General features: G+C 35.1%; 1 protein-coding gene across 3 annotated transcripts in view; it reads left to right on the top strand.

Moving 5' to 3' along the window:
• Positions 1–1,066: 1,066 nt before the first annotated feature.
• Positions 1,067–14,988, top strand: part of LOC141394793 (uncharacterized) — a 40,701-nt gene continuing 26,779 nt past the window's right edge. Inside the window, exons 1-3 of one of the 3 annotated variants that reach the window (XM_073969684.1) lie at positions 1,067–1,268; positions 11,445–11,538; positions 11,613–11,690. In XM_073969684.1, coding sequence (XP_073825785.1) covers positions 1,244–1,268; positions 11,445–11,538; positions 11,613–11,690 — 197 coding nt within the window. In that variant the 5' untranslated portion in view covers positions 1,067–1,243. Of the gene's footprint in view, positions 1,269–1,355; positions 1,654–11,444; positions 11,539–11,612; positions 11,691–14,988 lie in introns of those variants that run through there. The other 2 variants (XM_073969685.1, XM_073969686.1) reach the window with 2 other exon arrangements.

Genomic DNA, 14,988 nt, shown 5'->3' with positions numbered 1-14,988 from the left:
CCGAAAATCGGGAAGATCAGTACAATGAGGGCTATATGAAAAAGTGAATATACACCAACAGTTATCTACAGAAATATTTCATACCCCTAAAGGAGACTACATTGCAAGTTTTAGCAATTTATGTGGCTGTTCTAATTTCGAAAATCGGGGGTATCGTTCTACGGGGGCTATATCAATACGTGAACCGATATAATCCAAGATTCTGTACCAAATTATAAAGCTTTATCTCAAACGAGCTGTATCTTGATTTCCACAGATAGAGGGAAGACAGTCGTTGTTATATATATATTTAGAATTTTATGCTGATCAAGAATATAGTACAATTGAACCAGAAAAATATTCAAGTGTTCTGATGCAAAATTATATCGTGTTGGGATCCATGGACAACGACAATGCCTTTAGTTCGTTGGGGTCACTTCGTTTTATTTTTTTATAACGGTGAAAGTAGTGAGAATCTGGGTTTCTTACATTTTTAAATTTAAACGGACATGTCTTCTTTTTTCACAACAGATTTCTAGTGATCCTTCTTCCTTTTAAAGGGGTGAATAATATCTTTAGAACAAGTTATTATTTGTTTAAATCGAAAAGTTTGCACCTTCTCAAGGCCAAAACTGCCTGAAGGAGCGTTCCAATGCTTTCGCGATGTATTAGAGAGTTCTTAATTACTGTCTTGGGTACAATTTTTGTATTTGTGTTGGATCGAAAATCTCAATGGTTTGGCTGTTATATGCCAAAATATCCAAAAAACGTCAATAAAAAACTTAAAGTCAAAATCGGGAGGCTCGATTTTCACGGTAGATATATGGTCCAGTGGACTTTTTTGCTCAGTTCAACCCCAGGAATCAGAAACGCTAAGGGCTCATTAAGGTTTTCAAATCGCCCCGGCCTAATGTAGATACAATGATCCTAATGAAGATTTTAATTGTTTTCACATGCAATATTGCTCATAGAAGTATATTTGGCTTTATACATTTTGAATTTAACGGTTACCATTGGATGTGGATAAACGTAAATAATCCACTAACTACGAAATGATTGTTATCGGCCAAATATACAACCCCCAAATGTGGTTTGTTAATTCAGAATCCTGGTTAGGGGTTGTTTGCATGTAAACAAGTTTTGTTGTTCTGTTTCTAAACAAAAGCTAAATAAAAATTGAAATAAATTTTGTTACAATTTCGCATAAAAAATAAAACAAATTGTTAAAATAAAACAAACAAAAAATATACATATAAATGAAATTATGAGGAATACAAGAAGTACGACAGGTAAATTTTGTTAAACAAGTTATCCTTAAAATACATTGCTATGTGAGTTACGTATGTATGTGTGTAGCTTTTAGACAATCATAATAAGAAGCTGAACTGGATAATAATCATTCAGGCGTATAAAAATATGATGCCATTGGCATAACTGGTTCCTGAAGCTTGTGTGCCAAAGAATTCCAACATTTCGTTTTTCATTTATTGCGCATTCAAATATCCAAAGAAGTGACAACAAATAACTTTTTATTACTTTTTGTCAAGAGAAGTGAAAATATTAACTTTATTACCAAACACAAAATTGTTCCGTCTTAATATCTAACTAAAATTGCATTGTAAATAGCCGAATTAAAATCTGAATTTCATGTTTTATTTACAAACTACAAATGTGGTAAATATTCACAGTGAGATCCAAACGTGATTAAATATTTTTAAAACTTGTAAAAAGTGCAAACAGTAGAGGACTATCAAAGTGTTTATAAAGACTATCATAGATCGTGGATTTGTTGAAAATAGTTGTAGAATGTAGATACTCAATGCTTACGTCAAATAAAATTATACATTTAAATGAAATTATACACAAAATATAAAAATAAAAGCGGCGTTAAGTTTTTTTATACCCTCCAGTACTAAGCTCTTCCTCCACGTTAAGGTTTATTCCTTGGAAAGAGTACAAAGCTCGTAGGGGGCGTCATCGTTGTTATTTTCAAAACATGGCCCAATATATATAATGTTCCGAATTGAGCCTTTGAATGTACTGACAACACGCATACAAATTACCGCAATCTCGGTTCGAAAATTTAACACAAAAACCCTCGAAACACATAAAATTGAGCAACACCGGTTCAGGCTATAGCCTATTCTATGTGATTTTTCGCATGGGATGTTATGTACCTGTGAAAATTTGTTATACCACCATACCAAATTTCAGTCATTTCGTTTGAATAATGTCTAAAACTTTTAAAATACAGAAAATCTGTGTACCGTTCTATGGTGGCTATAACAAAAATTCAACCTGTAACGATAAATTGTGATAAAGGTTTTGTAACTCTTTCTTCTTCATCCTCTATTCTTTCTGTTGAATAATGCGGCTAAAACTGTCAAAATACCGAAAATGGGGGGTACCCAAAGAATACTAAATACCAAGTTTCAACCATACCGAAAACGGGAGGGATCGTTCTATGAGTGCTATATAAAAACGTGGACCTATAGCGACATATTTCTGGGGGAAAAGGTTTGTAGCCCCACAGAAGACAAAAGAAGACATAAGACAAATGTGGCTAAAACCTTCAAAATACAAAAAATCAGGAGGTACCGTTCTATGGGGCTATATCAAAGCGTAGACCTGCACGGACAAATTTCTGGCTAAGAGTTTTACTGCCTCAGCGAAGATCAAAGACTAAATTTCAGCCATTTCGGTCCGATAATGAGGCCAAAACCTTAAAAATACCGAAAATATGAAGGTGCCAAATGTTTGGTGGCGAGCTTTGTTGCCCGATTGAAGATAAAATACCAAATTTCAGCCATTTTGGTCGGGCAAAGAGACTAAAACCTTAAATATACCAAAAATTGAGAAGTCCCGTTCAAACATGGACCTGCACCGAAAAATTAGACAGACCAAATACCAAATTTCTGACATTTCGGTGGGATAATGAGACTTAAACAAGTAAGAGCGGCGTTAAATTCGGCTGGACCGAACTTGTTATACCCTCCACCATGAGTTGTATTGAAGTAAAATGGAACAATTAGTGTACTTTCGTTTATGAAGAAGACTAAATATTTTCCAATATTACACGAAGTTCCCCAACAGCACAACCATTACTAAATCATGTACAAATAATTTGTACAGGGGCTATATCAAAACTTCGATCTATACCGACAAATTTCTGGGGGGGGGGGGGAGTTTTTAGACTCAAAGAACACTAAATACGAATCTTTCAAAATACCGAAAATCAAGAGGTACGCTTCTATGGGGGATATAGAAAGACGTAGACCTGTACTTATAATTCTCTTCTGGAAGATTTTATAGCCCCACGGAAGACTAAATAACAAATGTCAGTCATTTGGGGGGGATATTGACGTCACAACCCTCAGAATAACGAAAATCGTGGACCTATATCGACGAATTTCAGTCGGAAAGGTTTTTTCCTCCAACGCTCAATGGTTCAAGAAACGATTTTCCTGGCCAAAAATCAAAATTTTGTTTTGTAACAGCTATTTAATTTCTATCAGGCATGTCACAGATTCCGATCGGAATGGTTGCAATTCCGAAATTTCATTTCGATCGTTTTTGTCTTAGCTTCTTTAGATTCCGATCGATTTTGTGAAGTCAAAAAACTTAATTATTTATTTTAAATGCGAAATTTAATGTAAATTTGTTAATAAAACAACATTTTAATTATTTCTATGTGTTTTTAGAGTGTTTTAAAGTGGCAGATTTAAACAAAATAAAAATACAATTCCGTTTGCAAAATCAAAAGTGGTTTCATTCCGAAAAATTCTTCGTTTTTCGTTTTCTGAAGAAGCTAAATACGGAATCAATTCCACTTTCGATCGGAATTCGTTTCTGTGACATGCCTGTATATGGGATTCTATAGTAAACATATTGAAACTAAGGAAACCAAAAAATTAGGTCAAAATATTGGAAGGTGCGGCGTGGGGTGCCCCTAAAGACGAACATTTTACCCATGTTTGAGAAATACGTAATTTTTGAAAACTTCTGGAGAAAGAAATAGCTATTTCTCGGAAACTGTAACATATATTGCGTTCGCTGTTTTTTTGTTAGGTAGGTAGGATTGTGGCCTTTAAAAATAAATTAAACAAATTACCGTGGCGTTTACACAACATGAGCTATTTTATTTTTCCTCAGGTACTAAATTTTATGAAATTCCAAATTTAGTGGACTAGAACATTTGTAGAACAACATAGAACAATGTTCTGTTTCTACAGAAATATGCCCAAGAGTCTCCTCTTTCAGCCCATATTTACTCTTGTTCAGGGCCCGTTCCGTCCGTTTAACACTTTTTTAAATTTATTGAAATTACTTGGGTAAAAATGTGTGTTTTTCCATACCAATTCCCATATGAATTGCAGCTTTTTTACACAAATTAACATTTTTTGGAGTATATGAGTTTTCATATGAGTTATATAAGTTTTATGAAAACCCAAGGAGCATTTAATTTTAATTTTTGAAAAAAATTTAAATTTGTTGTATTTTTTATGTGAAAAATTAGTGAAAAAAAATTTTAATTTTTTTCCGAACATTTTTTTTAGTTTTTTTGGTATTTTTATAGTTCATTTATTGGCGTTTGACCATCTTTAATATATAAGAAGATATAAAAACACAAAACACTGATATTTTGATGAAAAATAGTAAAAAAAATCAAAAGTGTAACTTTGACATTGAATTCCTCTGCAACTACCAGACCGAATTTGACCGCTTATAATTCACCGGAAAGCTGGTTGTGTTATCTGTCTAACAAAAAAAAAAAAAAAAAAAGAATTGTGAAAATATCTCTATCCGTTCAAAAGTTACAGAATTTTGACCAGGAAAAACGATTCTGAACCACTGTGCAACGTAGACTAAATACCAAATGTCAGCCATTTCAGTGACTGATTTTCGGTATTTTGAAGGTTTGTGGCCACAACAAAAATCGGGGTGTACCGTTATTTAAGGGCAATATGCGGACGTGCACCTCTACCTAAAAATTTCAGGTGGAAAGTTTTGTACCCCCAACGTAGACTAAATACCAAATTTCAGTCATGTCTTTGGAATATTGAGGCCAAAACCTTCAAAATATCGAAAATTGGGATATACTTCTATGGGGCTATATGAAGGCGTGGACCTATACCGACAACTTTCATATTGAAGTATTGTACCCCAAATGAAGACTAAATACGAAATTTCAACAATTTCGGTGGAACATTTATGCCAAACTTCAAAATACCGGGAATCCGGAGGTACCGTTCTATGGGGGCTATACTAAGGCATGGACATATACCTACAAATTTCATATGGAAAGTTTTATACTCCCAACGAAGACTAAATACCAAATGTTAGCCATTTCGGTCGATTATTCTGGCCACAACCAATAAAATACCGAAAATCGGGAGGTGCCGTTCTATGGGGGCTATATGAAGGCGTGAAACTATTCCAACAAAACTCTGGAGGAAAGCTTCATACCCCCAACGAGGACTAAATACCAAATTTTAGCCATTTCGGTGGATTATTATGGCCGCAATCTTCAATATACTGAAAATCGGGAGGTACCGTTCTATGGGGGCTATATGAAGGCGTGGACCTATACCGACAAAATTCTGAGGAAAAGTTTTATACCCCCAACGAAGACTAAATACCAAATTTCAGCCATTTCGGTGTGATAAGGAAGCTAAAACCTTCAAAATACCGAAAATCGGGTGGTACCGTTTTATGGGTGCTATATGAAGGCGTGGACCTATTCTGACAAATTTCAGGTGCAAAGTTTCATACCCCAACGAAAACTAAATACCAAATTTCAATAATTTCAGTGGAATATTGATGCAACAAACTTCAAAATACCGAAAATCGGGGGTATTGGTCTATGGGGGCTATATGAAGGCGTTGACCTATACCGACAAAATTCCAGGGGAATGTTTTATACCCCTAACGAAGTCTAAGTACCAAATTTCAAAATCTTCAAAATACCGAAAATCGGGTGGTACGGTTCTATGGGGGCTATATAAAGGCGTGGACTTATACCGACAAAATTCTGGGGGAATGTTTTATACCCCCAACGAAGACTAAGTACCAAATTTCAGCCATTTCGGTGTGATAGTAAAGCAAAAATCTTCAAAATACCGAAAATCGAGTGGTACAGTTCTATGGGGGCTATATTAAAACGTGGATCGATATAATCCATTTGCGATACCAAACATCCTAGGAGTGATAGAAACTTCTATTCCAAATTACAAAGCTCTATCTTAAAAATTGCGATCTGTATCTTGATTTCAACAGACGGAAGGACGGACATGGTCATATCGACTTAGAAGTTTACCCTGATCAAGAGTATACATACATACTTTATAGGGTCTCCGATCAATATTTCGATGTGTTACAAACGGAATAACAAATTTAATTATACCCTCCATACTAGGTACGGTAAAGGGTATAAAAATACCGAAAATCGGGAGGTACCGTTCTATGGGGCTATATCATAGTGTGGACCTGAAGCGACAAATTTCTGGGGAGAATTTTGCAGTCACAGCGAAGATTAACTACAAAATTTCCATCATTTCGGTCGGACAATTAGGCTTAAACTTTAAAAATGTCGAAAATCGGGAGTTACCGATTTTATCAAAACATGGATATGTAACGACAAATTTCTGGTGGAAAGTTTTGTAGCCGCAAGGAAGACTAAATATAAAATGTCAGCCATTTTAGCGTGATACCTTCAAAATGCCGAAAAGCGGGGGATGAGTCCACTAGCCATTTCACTTACGCGCCCACTAGCCATTTTTTGGTCACCTTAGGATTTTTAAAGCTTTTTCATGGACTTGCCGACGAAAAACATAATATTGCTGGAGTACCTAAAATTTCGAAGCGGTCATCGAACTGCACTTAAGCGAACATTTTGAGCTTTTGTGAGTGAGATACCGGAAAGATTTGTCCGCTATCTTGGAACTTGATGTAATTCGATGTAAATCGAAACAATCCGAAAAATATCCTTAAACGGCACTTTTCTAAAATTTTGTATGGGAGGTACTCGAAGGAGAAACAAACTTCAAACTGTTGTGGGGGAGGTACCAGAAGGTGTGGATCGATGTGATCCATCTTCGAACTTGATCTAAGTTTGGACAAAATATTAGTGTTACTAAATTTTGGACCAAATCGGTTGATCCGTTCGAGAGTTATCATGCGCTCCAGCCAGACGGAAGGACATTTTCTAATCGACTCATATGAAAGTGTAAAGGCTGATTCCAAAACTAGGATCTTTGTATGTCTAGAATTTTTGGCGGAAAAGGTATTTGGCGACAGGAAACACAATTTTTGGTGGAGAAGCTTTTGATTTTGAGAAACTTGTTAGCCACTGGGAAATTTAAGTGCCAATTACATTCAAGTTAGGAATAAAATGTAGACTGTTCAAACCGTGAACCTATCTCCACATTTTTTTTTTTTTTTTTGTAAAGAAGGTGTTCGACTACTAGGAGCCCTTTATGTCACGTTATAGCTAATTCGGTATGAAAATATAGCTAAAATCTTCAAAATATATAAAGGGCTATTTCTAAACGTGGGCCAATAAAGTCCATTTTCAAACTTGATCTGTCTGCATCCGTTTGTTTCGATGGTATAGTGATTACAACAGACGGGCAGACGGATATGCATATATCGACTCAATATTTTACCCTGATAGGGAATAAATATGTGGATTTCTGAGTGAAATCGGACACTTTTTCAAAAAGTGGTTCTTGATTTTAAGATTTTTTGAATACCGGTTCTAGAGATATCGCGCCTTAAAAAAGTCGAATTCTGTAAAAACTATACACAAAGAAATCTTCATTACTTCTTGAATATTGGTCCACATAGAAATTTTCTAATCCATTTTTAAGATCGAAAAAATACACAGTTTTTAAGTCGTTTAAGACAAATGAAAAAAAAGGTATTTTTGGTAAAATTAAAAATATTTCACACTAGTATAGAGGAAAAATTGTATTGACAAATTAAAAAAAAAAAAAATAAGAAAAAATTGTAATTGTCAATGAGTGCACCCCGATTCATGTTAGCTCAATGATATGGGGCCTACTGTTTATCGCCGAGTCCGAAAGGCGTGTCTTAAGACACGACTTGTAGAGAAGTTTTACATGACAGAAATACTCAGGAAATGTCGCCAACATTTGCCAACATTAAGAAGATGATGTTGCCTGGCCGGGGAATCGAACCCACGACCTTCGGTGTGCAAGGCGGGTGTACCACGGTGGCACCCCAATCTAGAAGTTGTTAAAGGCAGTCTTGCTGAGCAAAGCAGACAACTTCTAGCTATTCTGAAGCTTAACTAGCTCTGCGACTCGCTATTGTCGAAAGGCTCCCACAGCTTAACTAGCTCTGCTACTCGGTTGGCTATGCAAAAGAGGGCTTGTCGTAGATCGATGGGCTACCTCAAGAAGTACATCGGCAGGGAACCCTCGTCTATCTCGATGAGAGAATGGCACTTAATTAAGTGTCCATATTGGGTATATAAATCATAATCTGACCAAAGACAGTAACATAATTGACATCAATGAAAAGGTCAATAGCTCGACTTCCATAATTTCAGTCAGATTCGATTCAGGTTTGGATATAGCTCCATTTTAAATATTCAAACGCTCCCATTTATTCATCAAACAAGCTATGTATGTCCAATTTCAATGAAATTTTAAAAATGTTACGGAATTTTTTAGTCTCATAAAATAACTACACACATCGCGCGACATGCCATTTTTAAAATAATGGGTTAGTAACATGGTAGAACAAGAAAAGGTAGCAGCAATACGCAGCTGACTGAACTGGGCTGTGATGTTAGTGTCAAATTCCACACGAGATTTTATATATTTATTTCTATGTTCGATGTATATTAGGGATATATGTATATTTTTTGAAGAACAAATTTATTCATCAGAAAAAAAACTATTTCCCATAAAGACTCCTTCATATCATTGACATGTAACCTTCTCCAGGTCCGAACGACATGCCGCACACTAAAATACCGCTTATAGAGGCGGTAAAATATTTGTTAATATGTGTGGTATTTTGTTAAACCTGAAAAGAATAAAGCCCTAATAAGCATGTGCTTTTTGTTTCCAAAAGCAAATGATTGAAACAGCTTCTCTTTTTTCAATGAATTACCAGCGACCCCAAACATTTTTGCAAGAATTCTACTTCCTGCGAGAAATTATGCATTTAGTGGAATGATATGGAAACATTCAAATTGAAAATCTAACGAGTTTTCATTCATGTTTTTCAAAATATTTAATCAAATGTGAAAAATTATTAGTTTTTTAAATTCCAATAATTTATAGACATTTCCTTATTTTGTTTACATGTACGTTGACACTACGTTTACAAACAAAAATAAATTTGTATGTGGTTGTTGTTGAGTTGTATTTGTGTAGTATTTACTTTACCTGGTTTGTTCTACCATGGGTTAGTAAGGAGCAAGGTACATTTATAGAAGGTATGTGCATGAATTACAACAACTAAAAAATTTACAAAAACAACATTGTTGGTATTGAAAATTAATTGTCAAAGAAAATATTGAATAATAGGGTCGTTCCAAAAATATTCTCAGAAAAACATAAATACATTTTGAAAATCCTCCAAAATAGAACAAATCTGAATGACAATGTAAATATAAAGCATTCAGAACTGTCGTACGTCATTTTTATTACACGTTTAGGAAGAAAAACAGTATTTTATGGCAGCAAATTTCTAAGTTTCAAATTTCATGAATAGACCCTATTACATTTTGAAAACTAAATTTACAAAAAAATGTGCCTTGGTAAGGAGTTTTGTAATGAGTATATTTGCTGGGTAGTTAAGTAATATTTTATTTATACAATTTTGATTAATTAGTCCCAATTTACATTAGGCAAGTTTACTTTCGGCAAGTTCCTGATTTTAGGAGAGACACGTAAGGTGAATGAAAATTGAAAAAAAAAACTGCTCGTACCGACAATTTTCAGGAAATTCTTTTTATATTTTTCGTATTTGACATTATTTTCATTGTTTCGAAAGCGAAACTTGTCGGAACAGAATTTCCTTTTATAAACGCAAGAGGCAAGTTTAAAAAGGAACGAGAAACATTGCGGCAAGTTAACTCGCCTAATGTAAATTGGGACTAAGGGGACAACATTGGCATTGCAAGCAAGGAACTTTTTTTAAAAAATCAACAAGGGAACTTGTATCCTGTAGTCCATGGTAGAACAATATAAGGTAGCAGCAATACCCAGCTGACTGGGCTGTAACGGTAGTGTCAAATTCCATACGAAATTATATATACAAGGTTGCGCAAAAGTAATCTCCCGATGTTTATTGGCTGTAATTTAAAAAAAAATGAAAAACTTTGATTTTTCTTGTGGATTATTTTTATTTGGTCTTTTAATTTTTTTACATCAAATCGAGAATATGATATCAGATAAATGGCCGCCGCCACAGATTATTGTCTTTTGAGCCCTTTTTATGTCATTTTCCATCACTTTGGCCAAAACTTCCGGCGATAGGTCCTTACATTCTTGTCGGATATTGTCTTTAAGAGCTGAAAGAGTCTGAGGCTTGTTGACATAAACCGGCGACTTCAAAAAGCCCCACAAAAAGAAGTCTGAAGCGCCTAATCACTCAGGATTATTTTTGATGAAAAATCATCTTCCTGTTGGTGGTGATTAAGGATGGCTTGATCGTATGTTAGACGCGATTGGCGGTCAGCATCTAACAGCTGATGCACCGTCTGGACTTTGTACGGAAACATCTTCAAATCTTGTACCAAAATTCGCTGTAAAGACCGTCAACTGATACCCATTCGCGTGACACGTCGTCTGGCCTATGTCGACGGCGCTTCCATGACATCCTCGGCTACAGCAGCAATATTCTCTGCAGAACGGATACTCCGGGGTCTGCCATGCATGGCAGCATCACGTGTTGTGCCAGTCTCTTCGAGGCGAACGCCTAAACGTCTGCGACGAAATTCACGTTGTGCCAAAGTCACCGACCGATTATTGGCCAAATAAATAGTCACCAATATTTCGCGTTACATGTGTTTACTACACAAATGTCAAAACAGAACTGACATTAGGGGCCAATCGCAAAAATTATAGCATTTTTTGATAGGAAGATTACTTTTGCGCCACCTTGTATTTTAGTCTGTTCCAGAACTGCAAGAATGATATTTTGCTAAATTTGAAAAAAAAAATCAAAAAATAAATAAAATAAATAAATAGTTTTTTTAAATTCCAATAATTTAAAGACATTTCCTTATTTTGTTTACATATACAGGTGACACTAACATTACACACAAAAACAAATTCCTATGTGGATGTTTTTGAGTTGTATTTGTTGTAGTATTTACTTTGCCTTATTTGTTCTACCAATTCCACATATGAAACATTCCTTATAATAGCCACTATAACATTTCGAACTTGAAGCTAATGAAATTTTAAAATCCTTTCTTTTCTTAGTAGTTGCCGAGAAAAACCCCAAGGTAAAGGAGAAATCAAAACGAAAGGTGAAGCTTAATCGTGACCGATGTAAAAATAGTGAGTCCGACAATTGGTATGCATGAAACACCTAATACTCGTAAATATATTGTGTCTTCTTATTTTATCGTATTGTATACTTTCCTATAGCGACAAGTCCTCTAAATTTTCGGACAATAACAGTAGCTCTGATGCGGATAATGGCAAAAATGTGGAATCCGACAATTGGTAAGTGCTGACAAAAGTAAAGAAAAAACAAGTATGAACGGTGTTAAGTTCGCCGGGCCGAACTTTTTATAACCTCTATCACGAACTGTATTGAAGTAAATAGAAACAATTAGTTTCATGGTATAAGTAAAGAGGTAGGTTTAAATGAAAAAAATCTATAGAACCCTTGTTTTTCTTGAATTCCTAAAACTTCAAAATAAAAGCAACAAGTGGGTTTGTTTACAATGCATTTTTGGGCATTTTATAAAAAACGCGAAAAATGAATGAAGAGTTAAGTTTTCTCCACATAATCGAGTTGTGAATATGATAAACTGATTGTTTCAATGCAAATTTCACCAATTTCTTCCATACAAATGGTCTAAAAACTATTTTAAAAATCACTGAATTCGATTGTTTTTAAAATTGATTGGCATATTATTCAAACACCACACACACATACACAGTTTGTTTATATTGTTTTGAAGTTTTAGGCATACTGGAATGAAAAAATTTAAATTGACATAAAGCTTTGGCTAACCTTTCTTATTAAACCATGATTAGTTTCTTGTTGTTTATGGAAGTACTAAGCTCTTCCTCCTCTTCTTAAGCCTTATTTCTTGGAGGAACAGAATATCTTAAGTGATAATAATCATCTTATAATGGCTATTTTCTGCGTGGACGATTTCTTCCCAATGAGATTCCAAAATACCAAGTTACATCCACTTCAGAAGGAAAATGTAGCAAAACCCTCTAAAATAGCACACATGGGGCTTGCTATTGCCAAAACATGGATCTATATTTGCAAATTTTCCGAATTGCACTTTTGTATCCTCTGACAACACACAATACCAAATTACAGCAAACTCAGTTCGAAAATTTGACAAAAAACCCTCCAAATACATAAAATTTGGCAATACGAGACACGGTGCACCTTAACTAAATTTAAATGAAAGGTGCTTACACCTGGGCAGTTTTTGTGGTTTCTGAAACTACAATGTTCATAGATGAGAAAAATAAAAAAAAAACGCCGGTGGGATTTTCAAATAAATCGCCGTCAAAGTTTGCATTTTTAGGGCTTTTTATAAGTTTTCATGATTTTGCTTGGAAACGGCAAGACCTATCGAAATGGGATTAAAGAAAATGTTATAGCAGTGAAAATTCTCTACAAGTTTGACATCAATTGTATTTTCAAGTTCAAATTGGGACAAAGTATGGCCCCCTGTAAAACAATGTCATGCAGGGTGCACCTTACTTAACTTTGATTGAAAACCGCTTACACCTGGGAGGTTTTCGCGGATTCTGAAACAGCAACGTTTATATTACAGTCATGACCTAGTTTTATAAGGAGACGATACAGTCAGTAAATTGTAAAAATTGGAACTTCTATCTCTCAAAAATGGTAATACCTACAAAAGCATCATAAAGAACAATCTTGTAGAGAATTTTCACTGCTACAACACTTTCTTTAATCTCATTTCGGTACGACTTGCGATTTCCAAGCAAAATCGTGGAAACCTAAAAAGCTCTAAAAATGTGATTTTGACCGCGATATATTTGAAAATCCCTCCGGCGATTTTTTGTTTTTTTTTTTTATTTTTCTTATCTATGAACACTGTAGTTTCAGAAACCGCAAAAACTTCTCAGGTGTAAGCACTTTTCATTTAAATTTAGCTAAGGCGCACCGTGGGGATCATTAGGGCTAGAATAAAACCTGGATATATATATGGATCTTTTATGCTTGAGACTAATATCTTCAAAAAGTATTAAAACGGATGGTACCCTTATATGGAGGCTATAACAGAACGTGGACCTATACTGCCTTATTTTTGCAATGAATGTTTTGTACCCCCAGCTATGACTAAATACCAAATGTCAGATATTCCGGTTGAATAATGTGGCTAAAACTTTCAAAATATCGAAAATCAAGAGGTACTCTTTTATGAGGGCTGTATCAAAATATCAGTCCGTACCGAGAAATTTCTGGGGGAAAGTTTTGTTGGATATTGAGGGCACAATCTTCAAAATATCGAAAATCGGTAGGTGGCGTTATATGTGGGATATATGAAGACGTGGACCTGACCGACAAATTTGAGGTGGAAGCTTTAGTACCCTCAACGTAGACTAAATACCAAATTTCAGCCATTTCTGTTGGATAATGTAGCTGAAACCTTCAAAATTCCGAAAATCGGAAGGGACCATTCTATGGGTGATTTATGAAAACGTCAGCCTATAGTTATAATTTTTTTGAACATTTTATACCTCCATCTAAGAGCAAATACTAAATTTCATTAATTTAAATTTAGCAATGACGCTGAAATCTTCAAAATACCGAAAATCGGGAAGTACCGTTCTATGGGGGCTATAAGAAGATGTGGACCTATACTGACAAATCGGGTTGAATGTTTCATCAGCCATATCGGTTGCATATTGAAGACTCAACCTTCTATGGGCGCCAAGACTAACTACCAACTGTCAGCCATTTCGGTGGTATATTGAGGCCACAATCTTCAAAATACCAAAAATCGGGAATTACATTTCTAAGGGGGTAATATGAATGCGTGGACCTATACCTAATATGAATGCGTGGACCTATACGAAGACTAAATACCAAATTTCAGCCATTTCGGTGGAATGTAGAGGCCACAACTTTGAAAATACAGAAAATCGGGAGGCACAGTTCTATGGGGGCTATATCAGACCGATATAGGCAATTTTCAAGACAAAAAATCCTAGGAGTAATAAAAGCATCTATACCGAATTTTAAAGCTCTCGCTTAAATATGGCAAGCTGTATCTTGATTTTAACAGACAGATGGACATGGAAAATATATATTTTTCATAGGGTCTCCAACGAATATTTCGATGTGTTAAGGCCTAGGTACATAAGGTGCCTTGCCTGCTTGCTTCTGATAAAATAATAAAAAAGAAAAGGCAACTCAGTTCGAAATTTGCTCGGCCTTCTTTATTCTTTTATTTTATGTCAGAAATGAAGCAGGAAAGCAAGGCAACCAGGCGAGGCAGTTTATGTACCCAGGCCTTTACTAACGGAAGGACAAATATAATTACATATATCCTTCATATTATGGTGGAGGGTGTACAAATTGCAGTACAAACTTGTAGTGTGCAATTTGAAGATTTTAATTTAAAGATCAAACGTATCGCTCATTTATTCAGAGAGTGACACATCTCAAAAAGTCCAGTTCCGAGAAAATTGAGTTTGAAGTTGGCAATTGAAATTTGACTTCCCAACTTAAAAAGGTTATTACACAAAAAGTAAAATAATTACTTGGATCATATTTTGGAAATAGCTACACAGAAAC

This window comes from Musca autumnalis, unplaced genomic scaffold, assembly GCF_047663935.1.
Source record: "Musca autumnalis isolate F117 unplaced genomic scaffold, ASM4766393v1 scaffold_2, whole genome shotgun sequence".
NCBI lineage: Eukaryota > Metazoa > Arthropoda > Insecta > Diptera > Muscidae > Musca > Musca autumnalis.
This window is presented reverse-complemented; position numbering and strand designations above follow the sequence as displayed.